General features: G+C 33.5%; 3 protein-coding genes across 3 annotated transcripts; 1 reads left to right on the top strand and 2 right to left on the bottom strand.

Moving 5' to 3' along the window:
* Positions 1 to 158: 158 nt before the first annotated feature.
* On the top strand, positions 159 to 4,741 carry LOC110683782 (protein KINESIN LIGHT CHAIN-RELATED 2-like). Its single transcript, XM_021860192.1, has 3 exons — positions 159 to 1,022; positions 1,717 to 3,631; positions 4,171 to 4,741. The coding sequence occupies exons 2-3, from the start codon at positions 1,719 to 1,721 to the stop codon at positions 4,391 to 4,393; spliced, it is 2,136 nt and encodes a 711-aa protein (XP_021715884.1). The 5' UTR covers positions 159 to 1,022; positions 1,717 to 1,718; the 3' UTR covers positions 4,394 to 4,741.
* Positions 4,742 to 4,835: 94 nt separating this feature from the next.
* On the bottom strand, positions 4,836 to 9,063 carry LOC110683783 (arginine decarboxylase-like). The gene is made up of 4 exons (XM_021860193.1): positions 8,776 to 9,063; positions 8,626 to 8,700; positions 6,790 to 7,344; positions 4,836 to 6,676 (listed from the first exon to the last, which is right to left on the bottom strand). The coding sequence occupies exons 1-4, from the start codon at positions 8,806 to 8,808 to the stop codon at positions 5,654 to 5,656; spliced, it is 1,686 nt and encodes a 561-aa protein (XP_021715885.1). The 5' UTR covers positions 8,809 to 9,063; the 3' UTR covers positions 4,836 to 5,653.
* Positions 9,064 to 11,847: 2,784 nt separating this feature from the next.
* Positions 11,848 to 17,777, bottom strand: LOC110683781 (arginine decarboxylase-like). Its single transcript, XM_021860190.1, has 4 exons — positions 17,608 to 17,777; positions 17,303 to 17,350; positions 15,047 to 15,514; positions 11,848 to 12,963 (listed from the first exon to the last, which is right to left on the bottom strand). Exons 1-4 carry the CDS (start codon positions 17,611 to 17,613, stop codon positions 11,932 to 11,934), a joined length of 1,554 nt encoding a protein of 517 aa, XP_021715882.1. The 5' UTR covers positions 17,614 to 17,777; the 3' UTR covers positions 11,848 to 11,931.
* Positions 17,778 to 18,197: the final 420 nt, after the last annotated feature.

Genomic DNA, 18,197 nt, shown 5'->3' with positions numbered 1-18,197 from the left:
CTCTTATGTTCCCCACCCAAACCCACTACTACTTTTTTTTTTAATTTATTATATCTCTCCTTTCACATTCATTACTTTTCAATAAACTATTAACTCCACTATATTTTATTTTACAATTTTTTAATACTTGAACTACCCCACTTACCTTTTATTTTATTTAAGTCAATTAAATTTCCTAAAACTATGTACCGATCAAACTGTAACACTTAAAAAAACATGGAAGGAGTAATTGTTACCATACCTTCAAACCAAACACACAATAACGATATTTTAAAACTATGTACCGATCAAACTTTAACACTTAAAAAACACGGAAGAAGTAATTGTTACCATACCTTCAAACCAAAAAATACACTAACCAAACAACCCCTAAAAATAATTGTGGGCCAAATTTTAAGAGACTACTCTTCTATCTTCTGGAATTTTTGCATTAAATATTCATTCACCTCGAGCTCACAAGTCCCAAGACGAAGCAAATCCAAGTGGATGACACATGGGCGAACCGAAAACATAGCAAAACAAACCTCAAAGAGATGATAAAATCTACAAGTAATGTCCGTCCATGTGCATACAAGCGCACATACAGAGACTTTGAAACTCTCACACTCAACAAGAATGAATGTCCTTCCATTTTCCCACACTTACAATTTCGTTATTCGCGCCAACCTGTAATCTAAGCAAACCACCCAAAATATTCATTTTAATTATTTCCTTCAAAATAGAAAATTAAATTAACCAAAAAAAAAAAAAAAATTGCAAATGGTGGTGGGAGAAAGGTCACCTTCTTTGTTTTGCTTCAAAATTTAATTACCCTTCCATCCCTTTCTTCTGCTAACCTCTTTTTAAATAATATTATTAGCAATATAAATTACCCATTATATTTCTATTTTCAAAATTTTACATTTTTTTGGTTCATTTTCATACCTACATTTCCTCTTCAAATTAATTTTTTTTTCTGGGTCAGAAAAAAGATTCATTCTTGCATTCGAGGGAAGCTTTTGGAAGATTTCTTATTAATTAAGGTGTGTAATTGTTTTTATTTTCATGTTTTTGTAAGCAATGTGGGTGTTTTTGTTATTTTTGCATAATGTATATGATTTTTTGTTGTTTGTTTTATATTTGTAGATTTTTATTGAATTTGTGTTGGTTCATTGTTTGTTTAAATAAATTATATACATTTCCATATGTTTTTAGGACTTTTCCATTGTGGAATTCGTGTTTTTTTAAGTGTTGGTGGACAGAAATTTGTAATTTTGGATTTTGCATAATAGAACTCTGTATATGCTCTGTTTCATTGATTTTCTATTTTGAAAGGAGAAAAGAGAAATGTTGTACTTCCTTTGATATCTAATAAAATTTCATTTGTCTTTTGTAAACATTTATGAAAGGTGTATAAGATATGAAATTAGTGGGTTTGGTTGGTTAAAGGCAAATTATTTTTTTTTTTTGAAAGAAAGGCAAATTAAATTTTTAATTAAAGTGAGGTTTGATTGATTAAAAATGAATGATATAAAAACCATGTTTGATAAATTATTAGTGAATGAATAAACTAAATGAGATTTTGATATGGATTATGACTATTGAGTAAAACAAGACCTTCATTTAGGAACAAAATGTGGGTAGAATTTTCATTTTTAAGGTAAGTGTTTTGGTATTTCTTGAATTTAATTGCACATTGTATATTAGAATGTGAATTGACACGATTTTTCGAAATAGGAATGCCTGGATCGGATATGAATGATGATATAGAGAAGAATTCGAGCCACAATGGGAGCTTATATAACTTCAAAAGAAGCCATAAGAACCAACATGCATCACCAATAAGTCCTCTGAGTCCTGGTTCTGCTAGTATTGGTTCAATTGATCTAGCAATTCTTAATGTTGTTGACAACTCAATAGAACAGTTGTATCAAAATATCTGTGATATGGAGAGCTCTGATGAATCCCAATCAACTCATAGCGTGACAAGCTATGGTAATGAATCGAGGATTGATTCTGAGCTTCGACATCTTGTGGGAGCTGATAATGTTGTGGATACTGAGGAGGATATAAAGGAGGTTGTTGTGGAAGAGCAACATGATAAAACACCACAAAGTGTGAAGAAGAAGAAGAAGCCGAAGAAGGCTAATAAGGGAAGGAAAGTGGAGTGGAAGGATAATGATGTTGAAATAATTAGTGAGAAGCCTCCTAGTGGCAAGAGGAATGCCTCAAGAAGATCGATATCAGGCTCTTCAGGTGAAGATAAGTTTTTTAAGAATCATAATGGAACTGGTCGAGGAGATGTGGAGAAAGGAATTGACAACCCGGATTTAGGGCCATATTTACTGAAGAAAGCTCGGGATATAAATACATTGGGAGACAACCCGAAAAGGGCATTTGAGTTTGCCCTTCGAGCAAAGAAATCATTTGAAAGTTGTGCTAGTTCTGATAAGAGGCCGAGTTTGGATTATGTAAGTTGTTTGCAAATGTTGGCTTCAATGCATTGTGCTGCAGGAAAACACAAGGAAGCCATTCCTCTTCTAGAACAATCCATAGAAATTCCTAACATTGAGCTAGGCCAAAGCTATGCCCTTGCTAAATTTGTGGGGTGTATGCAGTTGGGTGACGTTTATGCAATGATGGGTCAAATAGAGGAGGCAATTAATCTCTATAAAGTTGGTTTAGAGATTCAGAGAACTGTTCTTGGAGTTAAGGACCCCCGGTTTGGAGAGACTTGTCGGTATGTGGCAGAGGCTTATCTTCAAATACTTGAATTTGATGAGGCCGGGAAGCTTTGTAAACTGGCTCTGGATATCCATAAAGAAAATGGCTGTCCCCCTTCAATCAAAGAAGCTGCAGACAGAAGATTGATGGGCTTAATTTGTGATTCAAAGGGCGACTATGAAGCTGCCCTAGAACATTATGTATTAGCAAGCATGGCTATGCATTGCAATGGGCAGGAATCAGATGTTGCAGCTGTTGACTGTAACATTGGAGATGCATATTTAGCCTTGGCTCGATATGATGATGCAATTTTCACTTACAAAAAAGCACTTAATGCTTTCGCGTCTAGCAAAGGCAAGAGCCATCCAACAGTTGCTTCAGTCTTTGTTCGTTTGGGAGAGCTTTACTGTAAGATAGGGAAATTCAGTGAGTCAGTATCATATTGTGAAAGAGCCCTTGAGATATATTCTAAGCCACCACCCAAGGGAACCGATGTGGAGGATATTGCAAATGGTTTGACGGATCTTTCTGCTATATATGAGTCAATGAATGAGCTTGATATGTCCATTAAACTACTGAAAAAGGCACTAGAACTACACAGTGATGAGGCATCACAGAAGAGCAAGATTGCAGGAATTGAAGCTCAAATGGGGGTGTTAAATTATATGCTAGGGAATTACTCCGATTCATATAATTTCCTTAAAAGTTCTGTTTTGAAGTTTGAGGATTCAGGGGAAAAGAAGTCTTCCCTTTACGCGATCACTTTGAATCAACTAGGCCTTACCTGTGTACAGCTCAGTCTAATTTCTGAGGCTGCTGAGCTCTTCGACAAAGCCATGAGTATTTTAGAGCAAGAATATGGATTGTTTCACCCTGATACTCTAGGGGTTTACAGTAATCTTGCAGGCACTTATGATGCCCTTGGTAGGTATGTATCGATCCTCCCTCTCCTGCATACTATACAACATTGGTTTTTATTTTTAGATTTATTCGGGAAAATTTCCATTGTAGTTGCTAGAGCCCATAGGTAAGACAAATTTCGCTTTAGTAACCTGTATTTCTTCACTTTAGTGTTCTGTCATTGTAAAAGTAGTTTCACCTTGGCAATCATTCTCTAATGCCATTGAAGTTTCCATCTAAAAATGACATTTCAATTATGCTGACACTAGAATCAGCAAGAATGAAACAAGTTATCAGCCATTATATATATGGTTCACAGACTCGTAGTAGACGTATTGTTAAACTATAGGATTGAAGCAGCAGGTAACTACCATTATATTTTCAAGGATTCTAGTTAATAAAGCACCACAAAAAGAAGTATGATAATGGCTTTCTCATCTCTAAGGGAATTAATTTTTTTTTTTTTTTTTTTTTTTTCAAAACATTCTTTTCATTAATAGCTTCTATCTACATTTGAATTAAACTTCAATATGTAATTTCTCTGACATTTTCCTGGATGTAAAACAGATGTGATGATGCAATTGAGCTATTAGAATTCGTGGTGGTGATGAGAGAAGAGAAGCTCGGAACAGCTGATCCTATTGTGGATGAGGAAAAGCGGAGGTTGGCAGAATTACTGAAAGAAGCAGGGAAAGCGAGAAGAAGATATTCTAGGTCACTAGAAACACTCCTAGACAAAGATATGCAGAGTGGTGTGATAGGTACAAAAAAACAACTGTCTGGGATGTAGACTTCTTGTCTACATTCCATTCTTTTTTCCAGCTCAAGAGAATATTTTGTTCTGCCCCAGTTGTAGAATCTGTATCCTCAGAGCAGCAATGAACTTAAGTCCAATGAATATTTTTAAAACTTGCTGCTTCTCAAGTCACGAGTGTATAATAGACATGAAATGCTAAACAGAATTCAAAATTTTTCTGTCACTTTGTTCCTCTCATGTATAGTAATATTTGTATTAGAACTAACGGTGGAAATGGAATGTTTTTTTTTCTCGGGAGAAGGGGTTTGTAAAATACTAAATGTACAAGTATAAAGGAATGTAGATATGAAAATGTAAATATTTTTTTTTGATTTGTTTTCAGATTGCTGTCGGCTATCTTGCATACTCAGATTAACCGGAAACTGACATGAATAAGTTTATAAGATGTTAAAATTGACTGTAAGCAACTACAACCACTTATGGACTAGAGTAATTCTTACAAGAGAGCTGAGACAGATTTTTTTTATGACAAAAACAGAGAAGGGAGTTTCTATTTCAATATAATCAAGGTAACAGAAAAAACTGCCAAGAAAAATGAGGAGTATTCAAAACTTTTACTATAAAGACAATGTAGGTCACATGGCCAAGATTGGCTCAAGACAACATCAAGGCATGAACTTCCAAATTTACATTTCGAATTTAGGTACAGTTTAGTTTACGTCTGTAAATGGATACAAATTGGTTTTGGTCAAGTCTAGCTAAGGGAAAGATCTAAGAGAAGATTCGTATGCATCTTGTGCACAAAACCAACTCTATAGAACTATGCAGCATTGAGAGAACTTTAGCAAGGATTCAAAGAATCTTGTAAATCAACACAACTTGAAAAATCAGCTCTGAGCTGTGATTACTACATTTGACATTTAGAGCCAATATGACTGTCCCTGACGGAGAGTGTGCAGATGCTTGTCCAAATAGGTCCTGTAATCAGTAAGCGACATTACCATACCAGATCATCTAGGTCACTTTGATGTAACCCTGCTACATGCCATTAACTAATGTATACTTTGTCTATAATCTACACAGCTGATAACGACAGGGACTCAAATTGCTTCTCGAGCTGTAAGTTCCATCCAGTTGCTCCAGTGCACCACATAACTTCTCTTTGTACAACTATGCATAGCTTTCTATTTTGCAGAAGACGCTACAATAACTCAATTTGAACTGAACTTTGTCTACCGTAACAGTAGAATATTTTACTTAACTTTGCATCTGAGAAGTGAGTCAAGGCCTGCTTTAAACATCACAGATAACCATTGATGTAAGACCAGGATCAGAAGCTCCACTTAATGTAGCGCCTAAAGTTTTAGCTTGCAGTAGGAGATTTAAAGATCCTTCCGTGACCAGTTCACCAGGAATCATTATTGGAATACCAGGTGGATACGGGCATATCAACTCTCCACATATCTTTCCAACAGTGTCCTTGATATTCACCCGTGTTTTCTTGGCAAAGAAGGCTTCACGTGGATTCAATTGCATTATGATATCATTATAGGGCTTCAGATCAGTGTGCTTCATTCCCTGCTTCTTCCTCCAACGCAAGAGGGAAGATGATGATAAATTCTTGACCCCTAAGACTAGCCTGTTGACATGCTCATTACAAGTTCCTGGAGTAAATGGAAATGTAATGGAATGAGACCCGGTGAGCTCAGAAATTATTCTTTGATCCTTGAACAAGAAGTCATCAGCTTCATAGCCACTGAGACCAAGGTCATAGAAGCCAAGAGTCAACCGTAATGGATCAATGGCAGGAAACTCAGCATAATTAGGAAATTTAAGGACCGAGATGCCTGGGATCTGTTCCATCGTTTTTCTGGCCTCGATTGCCAGATGGATTGCATTGTCAAAAACCGTTGATGGGTTCTCTCTTAGTTGAGCTGCAGCGGCATCCAGTGAGGCTAAAAGCAGGTAACTTGGGCTAGTACTCTGAAGGGTCTGAAGGCATCTGCAGAGTTTTTCCCTATCAACAAGTTTTCCAGATAGATGTAACATTGATGACTGAGTAAGAGAGCACAACACTTTATGAGTGGATTGAACAGCCAGATCAGCCCCTTGTTGGAGGGCTGAAAGAGGAAGCTGTGGGTGAAAACCAAAGTGGGCTCCATGAGCCTCATCTACAATCAGAGGAATATCCCGTGAATGACACAGATCAGAGATCTCCTTTAATTTGCTACATATCCCATGATAAGTAGGGGAAGTGACAAATACAGCTGCTGGTTTTTGACCTTCCAATTCCAATTCCTTGATTGCTTTCTCAACCTGTCATAAAAACAGCATCTTGTTAAAAAATAATCAACCTTTAAAAAAAGAAAGATGCAGTTGAACTACTTCAAATCCTACCAGGAAAGTTCCTAGCACCAGTTTGAACTTGCCTCTGATGGAGAAACCGCGGAAGCAATGTCCCAATCACAATCATAGTAAGGAAATATATACTTCGGTACCACTCCACTTAAGACCATTGCAGATATTGCAGAAATGTGGGAATTCCGAGGAAGAATCAGTGTATCTCCAGGGCTGCAGGTAGCCATGATAGCTGCTTGAATTCCACAGGTTGTACCTCCAACAAGAAACCAAGTCTCTGATGCCCCAAAGATTTCAGCCGCTTGCTTCTGTGCTTCTAGAATAGGACCTTCCGGAGCAAATAGATTGTCAAGCTCAGGTAGTTCAGGTAAGTCATGAAGGAAGGGTCTTTGACCGATGAGCTTAGTCAATGAGGATGGAGCTGCTCTGCCTCTGTTGTGTCCAGGAAAATGAAAACTTGCAGCATCCTCTGCAGCAGCATCTTCTAAGGCAGTAACTAGTGGGGGCAGCTTTTGCTGGTGACCCATACGAGGATGGTAAACCATCGAGTCATTGTTTGTTGTTGTCCGTACTTCTCCATGTTTGAACTCAACTTGCTTACTCTCTTGCTCAAGGATGATACTTTCCTGCAAGATAATAACAGATAAGTAACTTTGAGCTTCTGGATGAAATAAAAGGAAGGACTGCATCAATAATCGAAAATAACAGCTTTACTTTGTCTCCATCTAACAGTCTTAAACCTAAGTTCTACGCCAAATATTGTTCTCCTTTAATCATGCAGTTTCTCACTGCATTATCTGAATAAGTTATTAGACTTGTTTCAGCAAACTAGTCCATGATTTTAAACTCTCTTAAGCTTTAATAAGCCTAAAGATAGATAAAGCATCTGCAATTATAAAAAAGCCTGTTGCAAGTTACACTTGAGGTCAAGGATACATGTAAATCAATATAGTTCACTTGCACGGAACTCTACTTAATACTCTTGACATATTTCAGCAAACTTTAAATTTGATTCACATACAGGTAACACCATCAGGGGCTCAGGGAAGCTGCATTCCCCTAAAAATGCTAATATAAAACCACTTTACTAACCAAGAAGTTACTTTGCCAAGGCCGTGGAAGAATGGCTACATCAAAACCAGCCATTTCCGCTATTTATGTCATAAAGCATGTATCATTGTTATTAGGATCAACGAGTTCAGGTGGATCATTGTTAGAGATATGAGATATCGAAAAATATATTTTCCGTAGATATCATTCAGAGAATAATATAATTAGGTTTATTTATGTTAAACATATATTTTCCAATATAAATATCTCATATCTCTAACAATCATTGAGTTGGAGTTTGGCTCGTTTAGTATTCGAATTAAATTCAATCTTAAAATTCTTCCAAAAAAAAAAAGTTCAATCTTAAAATTTTCACGAGTACGAGTAGTTGTACAGCCAATATACATAGAACATGGGTACTATTGTATGTATTATTTTAAGTTCATTGAGGAGTATCAACAACCTAAGCTAAAAGCCTAAAACCACATTTCCAATCTTGCTAATGTCACAAGCCTCAAAGACTGAATTGTTGTTACACATGGTTAAATTCGTACTTGACAGATTATAATGCTTATTATTCTATACACCCAAAATGTCACATAAGAAGTCTAAAAATCGACTCGTATCGGTACTAATTAGAGTGTTTTTGGTACAATTGACTACAAAACAAGTGTAATAGTACCAATAAAAAAGCCTAAATTCTAATCAATACCCAGAACACATGTTAATACCCAGAACACTATAATTTACACCCACAAATTACAGAGCCCAATTTCAAATACTGAGATAATAATTTAATAAGAAAGCAAGTAATTATGCGATTAAAGTAGTGAAAATGATGAAAAATGACAACTTGCCTTGGAATTAGAATGTATTTTTACAGTTGAACGGCTTGCTGAAGAGTTGTTGGAGCAGAATTTGAAAGAGAAATTCTGTTGAGAAAATGAGTATCAGAAATTAAAAGCAGTAAATCAATGGAGAGAGAAAGAGGGATAGAGAAGGCTTACGAAGTGGGGGAAAGACGAGGAAGTGGAAGCCATTGCAGCACCTTTGTGTTAGCTTAGCAAGGTCGCTTTGTGATATTCAAAAAAAATAAAATAAAAAAAGGAGGTCGCTTTGTTATCTATCTGTTTCCCAGAGCCCCGTATCCTATGGCCTGTGGTTGTGGCCTTGTGGAGTTGTGGGGTTATGTTAACATAAGGAGTGAGTCTGGGCGAGCTATGTAAATAGGAGGGTAAGGAAGTGATTTCCGCTGATTTAATTTTTGCTTTTAGAAAAAGTTGATTCTCTAATAGTATGTTATAATGTACCATTATGCATGTATAATGTACCACTAAAGTATAAGTTGTCCGAATAATACTTTTTGAGGACTATTACGAGTATAGTGGTACTTTTTACCATCCTATAAGTTTCAACTTCTAGAAAAAGCTAACCTCTCTAGGGTACATTATAATGTATCATTATATACCATTATACATGTATAATGTACCACTAAAATATAAGTTATCTGGATAGTACTTTTTAATTGCAAAATTGTCATCCTATATGCGCTGAAATCAATAGGTGGTATACGCCAAGACTTAATCTATGTTAAGGGGCCGAGTATTATAGACTATAAATCTATGTTAAAGGTTAGTCATTCACAAATGATCCTATCTTTTGGGTAATTCTACACAAAATTTCCTAGAGAGTATTATAGACTATAAATCTCTATTATAGGAAGTATAAGCTTACGGTATCATTCAAATTAAGTATTGGATTAGGACAGTATGGACAATTACCTTTCCTTTTATTTTCACCTTCATTGAACCTTCTTCTGTACTTTTGAACTACTCCTTCCGTGTTTAAATAAACAAAACGTTTTCCACTTTCAAACATGTTTAAATATAGTTTCTTTCTTTAGTAACTCCTCTTTATTTTTTTTAATAATATTCTTCTTTTTTTTATAATAATATTCTACTCCGTACTAATTAATGGTCCTACAAAACTTCTTCCTTTTTTCTATCTTTTCAAACTTATACCCTACTACCTATTATTTAAATAGATTCATCTAACTTTCTAAAACTCCGTAAAAGGCAAAACGTTTCATTTATTTAAATTAAATACGGAGGGAGTACTAACATAAGGTCAGTTTTGTTGGTCTTTACTTCCAAACTAATCTTCAAAATATCTGAAAATTCTAAGGTACAGCAGCCTGTACCTTGCATGGTACAAACAAAAAGTGTGGAAAGAACATGTAGCTGTTTTGTATCGATCATACTATTGTTTTTTAAAGAGCATATATCAGTTTTGTAAAAAAAAAATCCAATTTTATGTTTTTTTTTTTTTTTGTATATCTAAAGAATATCTGTAATATAATATTAATAAAGAGCATGAAGATATTACTTTGTAAAAAAAAAATGAAAAAAACATGAAGATATTATGTAATGAACATCATTTATATATATATCTCTACCATAATTTTAAGACAAAATTCAACGAACATTTCACAATAAGCAATGAACATTATATCACAAATAAAAGTTCATTACACTAACAATCAAAGAACATGGACATATGTTCTATTCACTCTTTTTAGGTGCAAATATGTTTTTTTTTTTTACTTTAGGTATATGTTCTTTACATTATAATAGTATGTTCTTTTCTCTACAGTTATATATTCTTTACATTTATATAATATATTCTTTTTGCGAAAACAATGGTACGATGTAAGGTATCCACGCCTGTAGGAATCGCACACTGCAAAATCTCTACTCTTCCTATTGGGACTTGGGACTTCTATAATGGCTAGGAGCATATATAACTTGCTAGGATATCATGAAACTCTTCATTGGGCTAAACCAAGCCCACATCAAAGAAGAACTTTACCACTTAAGAGTTTTAAGCCTTGTAATATTAGGGTCATAGGTCAGTCATATACTCATATCCCATATTATTCTTTGATGCAAGTTTAGATAGGCAAATCAACAGCAATCATATAATTAGTTTTACCACACCCAGTATACAATTGATTTACTAATATGATAGTCTTAAATTTAGAATAGTATGTTAGCTTTAGTCCTTTCAAACGTATAGCTAAAAGTTAAATTTCACTAATCTCATTTTTTTTTAAATAAAATTGATTCATAAATAATTCATACGATATCTACAAAGAGATTTAGATCTAACAAATACATAATAATTGAATCAAATAAAAACATTATGTAAGCAAAGCTACGATCGTTGTTGCAAATCGTATATTCTTCATACCCTCTTTCATATCGCTGTGATTCACAGCCTTCTTCGGCGAGGGGGACTATCGATCTGTTGTAGCCGTGCAGAAAATTTCCGTCTGATTCGTTCGATTGTTGTTGAAATATTAATCTCTTTTTCAATCCCGCACAAAATTTTACCAATGAAACAACTCAATAGCAATCCATGAAATAAAAAAGCAAATCCTCCCTCAAAAGAGAGAAGAAAAACCCAGTCTTTCGAAGGAGCCAAATCCTCTTAAAGAGGAAGAAAAACCCTGTCTTTCAAGGGAGAAATATTCCTCCTCGAAGAGGAAGAATTATTATAAACCTAAAGCAAGAGAAAAGGCACAAAAGAAACAACGATTGGGGCTTTCCACCAGTAAATCCGATAAAAGCCCCTTCAAAATTCAACAATGGAGGCTAGGGTTTTAGAGAGAGAACAGAGGAAATCTCATTTTATGATAGATTTATTTAACATTCTCCCGGCCAATTGACCAAATTGGTAAATATAAAAACCCTTTAGGGACAATTTGGTAAACAAATTAACTCAGGCGACAATTTGATAAAAAAAGTTATTCCTAAGCGACAATTTGATAAATAAAATTATCTCAGGCGACATTCTCCCTCATAATACGAGCACTGTCCTCACCCAAAAAACACACTCACGCAAATCAAACTAGAAAAATTATATCACCACCAAAATACGACCTATATAGCTTTATCCTAATCGAAATGAATATGTATGAGCAACATGTTTACCACCACCATTTTTTGGATGAGCAATGCGATGAAATAACATTGAAGAACAAAATCTTACAATAAAACAACTAAAGATATCTAAAAATACATGTCTGTTCTTAACTCTAGCTCACTATCATCTTTAATAAATAAATATCATATAAAAGATACTATGTAAGCTAAATCATACAGTTAAACATCACAAATAAGCATTGAAGACAAAAGAGGATCAGAAGCTCCAACTAGTGTAGTACTATCAGCTTTATATTGCTGTAAAATTTGTACAACCCTTTCAGAGATCACTTCACCCGGTGTAATTATCGGAACACCGGGTGGAAATGGACATATCGATTCCCCACATATCTTTCCAACGACGTCTTTGATACCCACATATCTCTTCTTTGCAAAGAAAGCATCTCGTGGAGTGAGTTTAATCTTAACATCACTCCATTGTTCAAGGTTTACGCGATTAATAATTGAATGTGAGAGAGTATGAGACCTTTGATGATGACGCTGGATGAACGTTGGTGACAATATAAAGCTCTTAAACCCCAAAATTAGCCTATCTACATGTTCTTTACATGTTCCTGGAGCGAATGGAAATGTGATAAAGCGTGATCCAGGGAGCTCAGATAACACTCTTTGCTCCTTATATAAGAAGTCGTCAATTTCATAGCCAGTAAAACCGAGATTAAAGACTCCAATAGTAACTCTTAAAGGGTCAATGAACGGATAATCAAGGACGACGAATCCTGGGATTTGTTTGATTGTGTGTTTAGCCTCAATTGCTAAATTAATAGCATTGTCGAAAATAGTTGATGGGTTTTCTTTCAGTTGAGCTGTAGTTGCATCTAGTGAAGCTAAAAGTAAAGAATTTGGACTAGTTGTTTGAAGGGTTTGAAGGCATTTGCTGATTTTATCTTGGTCTATGATGCTATTTCTCGATACATGTAACATAGATGACTGAGTTAGAGAGAGTAGCACTTTATGTGTTGATTGTACAACTACATCGGCACCTTGTTGGAGGGCCGGTAACGGAAGCGATGGGTGAAAGCCAAAGTGAGCGCCGTGAGCCTCGTCGACGATAAGTGGAATGCTATGGATGTGACATAGTGTAGAGATCTCCTTTAGGTTGCTGCATATCCCATGATATGTAGGGGATGTGATAAAAACTGCACCTGGATTGAGGCCTTCTGATTCCAATTCTTCAATTGCTTTCTTTACCTATCATGAAATATTGCATTCTATTACAGCTAAAAAAATTATGTATGCCCATTGCCCAATACAAATTAATCAATAGTTGGTAAATTAATTCTACATATAAAGAAAAAATGAATAAATGTACACACACAAAAATAAAAAATGAAATATAATAAGTAAACAATTGATGCAATCTATCTATATATATATATATATATACACTAAAGTAACAACCGGTGATATCATTACTGCCTACGTGTCACTTTCTTATTTTATTTTTTCCCTTCAAAATACATGAATGATGTCATATTTTTCCTTTACAAGCTACCCTATTTAACATTGCTTTGAAAATTAAATTCCATTTGAATTTTAAATTTTTAGTTTTCTATAGATATTATGTTATTTAGTTATTTATGATTTGTTAACAATAGTTAATAATATAATTTAATTGAAATTTCCTAATTAAATATGAAAATTATGCACCTTTGAGAATTGTATATTCATATTTAATCAAAAATTAACTAGGAAAACGGAGGAAGTAGTTATTTTATTTCAATATGTGTTAAAAGTTTAGAATTCAATTCTTATTATAAAACCGTGCATCGCACGGAATTAACCTAGTGTATATTAAAGAAAGGAAAATTTGTTGGAAATAACCTTTTAAACCAGTCCCTTTGTTGTAAAAACCCTTTTAAATTTTTTTTTGGCAATCTAAAACTTGATTCTAAATTTTTTTTGTTGAAGACAACCAAAAACTCTAATTACCCTAATTATCTTCTAATTTTTCCTAATTATCTTCTAATTTTTCCTAATTATCCTCTAATTCCTAATTATCCTTTTAACTCTCAATTATTTAAAAATTATTCTAAAAATATATTAATTAAAATAAAAATTGATCCAGCCAGCCTCTGATCCCCGATCTAGACACCCCTGGCGGTCGGCGACGCCTAGCAGCTTCCCCCATCCCCGCCGAAAACTATCATCCTCGCTCCAATGCCTCACCCAATACAACGCCCCAAAAATCTAACCTCCCCTCCTCAAATTCGCAACCAAAAAACCCCCAAATCTGACGCAATACGCCACCAAGGCCACCGGTAAAGTTTGGATTTGAACAACATCCGGATCAGGACCTAATTGATTGGTGGAGCACATTTGAAACCATAAATCAAGATATTCTTTGCCTCGCAAACAGTAATTTGGCCTTTAAGGCTGTTGCAGGGGAGGGGTGTCTGGCTGGTGGTGTGGTGGGGGTTTTGGTGTTTTATGTTATTTTAATTAATATAATTTTTAAATAATTAATTGAGAGATAAAAGGGTAATAAAGGAAAATTAGAGGATAATAAGGGTAATTAGAGTTTTTGGTTGCTTCAACAAAAAAAAATTAGAATCAGGTTTTAGATTGCCAAAAAAAAGTTTAAAAGGTTTTTTCCAACAAAAAGATTGCTTTAAAAGACTTTTTCCGACAAATTTTCCTTAATCATTTTTTATGATCCTACTTCTCAATTTACTTAATTAGAGTGTATCCATGCTTTCACATGACATATTATACGTAGCATGTATATTTAGAAAGAAAAAAAAAAAGGTGGAAATTATTTTTTTAAAAAAGTGAGAAGTTGAAGTTATTAAATTAGATATTAAACAAAAAAAGCTAAATAATGAATGTGATTTGAGGATTAGGCTTTTGAATAATTGTAGTTAAATAACTACGATTTTTGGAATATCTTAACCCCTTTAACTCCCAATTTTTACACATTTGCTCACTTGATCTTTTATTTTGTCCACTTTTTTCATACTTTTATTTTGTTCTTTAACCTCACTCAACTTTATCTAAGTTCTTATTATATGTTATCTTCTCTAGAAACATACAACAATTTATAGTAACAATGTACATATAAAAAAAAAGTGAAAATATTACTTTCTCTTTATTATTTTTTCTTTTACTTAATCTGTTTCATTTATCACACTTGTCAATACATAACTTTAATTATCAATAACTTTAATTTTTCATAAATAAAAATTATAAAGGTTAAAGGTGGACTGGTGAATAATGTAAAAGTCAAAGCGAATCAAGTAAAAAAAAAATTAAAAAAAAAAAAGTATAAGCTTACCTGAGATGGAGAGACTGTAGTAGGTAAATCCCAATCAAAATCATACTCAGGAAATATATACTTCGGAACCAATCCAGATAAAACCATGGCTGATGTTGCTGAAATGTGAGAATTGCGGGGTAGAATCAGGGCATCTCCGGGACTACAAGTACCCATTATAGCAGCATGGATGCCACAAGTTGTACCTCCTACAAGAAACCATGTTTTCGACGCCCCAAAAACCTCCGCTGCTTGGTTTTGTGCTTCCAAAATAGGCCCTTTTGGAGTCGAAAGGTTATCTAACTCAGGTAAGTCATGAAGAAAAGGTCTATCACCAATTAGTTGAATCAATGACAATGGTGCTGCTTGACCTCTATTGTGTCCAGGAAAGTGAAATGTTGCTACGTTTTGTTGTTCTGCTGCTGCTTTCAATGCATTCACTAATAATGGAGGGGACTTTTCCCATTTGGAATCCTTGACGCGATAATACTGTTAATTTTTTTTTTTTTAAATAAGAAAGAAACAAAGTTAGGAAAGAGTTCCTCAAGACTGAAACCTAATAGTTAAGGGATTGTTCTCATACGATTATTTTCAGTTCACTTCAGCTCTAATAAATATAGTTTAGCTCCTAATTTCCTTCTCTTATAAAATATTCAGTTCGGTTCAGTTCAGTTCAGCTCTAATATGTTGAGTTCAATTCAGTTCAGCTCTAATAAGTTCAGTTCAGTTTAGCTCAAATAAATTCAGTTCAATTCAGTTTAGCTCATTTCAGTTAATCAAAACAGACCCTAATTAAGTCTGACTTTCTTCAAAAATAGTACTCCCTCCGTCCCTAAAAGAACGATTCTTATGGCTATATTTTAGTCCCAAAATATTCATCCCATTTGCATAAAAATATTCTCCAATTTGCAATAATATTTGTGTAAAATTAGCTTTCCCTTGTAAATTTTTCTATTTCCATAAACTTCTACAAATTTCTCTATCTACTTTTTTGCAAACCCAATATAAATTTATCTTTTCAATTTACATTTATTAGTTTTCCTATACACTTACACTTCCAACTTAAGTTTTTTAATACCCGTAAAAAACTCCCCAAAAGGGTTGTTTTTTTAGGGACGGAGGAAGTATAAAAACATATGTGTCAATATTACAATAAATGCATTACTAGATTCTGTCCTTGTGTGGTCTGATTTAAAATATTTTATGATTTTAATTTGGTTTGTGAAGAGGAGGAAAGCAATACCATTAGTAAATATTTTCTATTACCAAAATCCTCATTTTCCCCCTCTTTATAACCTTCTTTTTATTTCCCTCTCATCTATCCTCTTCTCTCTTTCTTTTGTCTCCCATTCTTGTTAGTTCTTGATTGTTGGGTGATCTGATGAAGTTAGTGTTCATGGTGGTATATTAGTGATGATATATTGGTCTTTCTACCACAGTCGTTTAAAATACTCACTCCGTTTTTACTTTATTTCTCTTGGACACGCATGCCGATGTTAATCTTTGATCACTAATATCTTTAATTACCAATAAGTATAAATTCTAACAATTGAAAATTAATACTCTATTCATTGAGATGATTCCAACAAATACCCACAAGGTTATATTTTTTCTTGTGTATAAATCACAAACATTAGTCAAAGTAGAACAAATGAATAGTGCAAAAAATAGAAATGGAGCAAGTATTTAAAAACGGAGGGAGTATAACTACCATATTATTTTAATGATAAACAATATGAGCAATCAATTTTTTTTTTTACACTATAAATTGGACACAATCAGTATTCTAATATCTACAATGCAAATATAATTTTTGAAAATTGTAATCCAACATAAAATAAATATTTTTTGAAAAACTATAAAATAAGAATTAAAATTACATAAATTAAAATTTTGATAATTAAAAAAATGTTGATAATATTATTTTATAGCAAAATTAAAATAAAGTAATTAATTACTTGGAGAAAAATATGTCAATTATGAATTACATAATCCTTAAAACATTACGGTACTCATATTTCAAACGGGCACTATAGAAATTTCTAGTCAATATGCTTAACAAAAGATCAAGCACTATCATCAAAACTATAGTAGCATAACTCTAGAATATTGTCTATAATCAAGTGGAAAGCACTTATATCTGCAATACTCTATATACTTATTGTCTTTTGCAAAACTTCTTTTGCCTAATTTTCTGTTTGAGGGTAGGCAATGAAAAAAAAAAAAAAAAAAAAAAAAAAAAACTGTAAAGCTATCATACTTAGAAGTTGTCCTTACCCCTTTGAAGATAGAGTCCTGATCTTGATTTTCTTCGTTGTTACTCTCCTGCCATATACATTGTAAATCTTGTAATATTAAAACTTGAAAGAAACATGGCAATATACTAAAGCAATAAGCATGATATCCTCTTTGTCTTAGTTAATTTGCTTCAATTATTACTTGTTTTCAATTATTTATTTCTAAAACCTCAAACAAAAATAATAATAACAAAAAAAGTATTGAGGCAAGTAAAAGAAATTGGCAAATTGAGCAACTTAAATTTAGAAATTAAAAGACTACAAAGCTTCGCAAGCTTTTCTTACCTTCATATTGTAGGATTTTTTTGGGCAATACTTTGTATGTGGAAGAGCCAAGGTATATATAGAACAAAACCTTTTGCATGTTCCCGGTTTATAAAAATTTTATTGTATATCGAAGATTTTGCAAAAAGTAATTTCTTTTTCTTATAAAAGTGACCTTTTTTTTTTTTTTTTTTTTTTACAAAAATGACCTTTTTTCACAAAAGTGACATTTTTTTTCCACAAAAGTGACCCTTTTTATCACAAAAATAATTAAGTTACGCATGCAACTTGCAAAACAAAGTATCAAAATCTCACTAGTTTTTTTTTTTTGTTTTTTCAAAAGTAACCCATATTCTGTTACTTTGATTCGAATTTTCTACTACTTTGATATGTTATTATTGCTACTATTGTTACTTGATCTGTTGTGAAAGATAAACTATCAATTTCTATTCAATTTCTGCGTTAACGAGGCTCAAGCTCGCGGCAATGGTGGCGGCGGCGGTAGATTCCGTAGTGGGTGAAAAATTAGATGAACATACATACCTAGAAATTGGATGTAGAAAGATGAATCATTAATCAAAACAGGAAAATTATGTTACAAAATCAAGATA

This window comes from Chenopodium quinoa, unplaced genomic scaffold (genome assembly GCF_001683475.1).
Source record: "Chenopodium quinoa cultivar QQ74 unplaced genomic scaffold, ASM168347v1, whole genome shotgun sequence".
Classification (NCBI taxonomy): Eukaryota; Viridiplantae; Streptophyta; class Magnoliopsida; order Caryophyllales; family Amaranthaceae; genus Chenopodium; species Chenopodium quinoa.
Note: the sequence above shows the minus strand (reverse complement) of the source record. Positions and strands in the feature narration are given on the sequence as shown.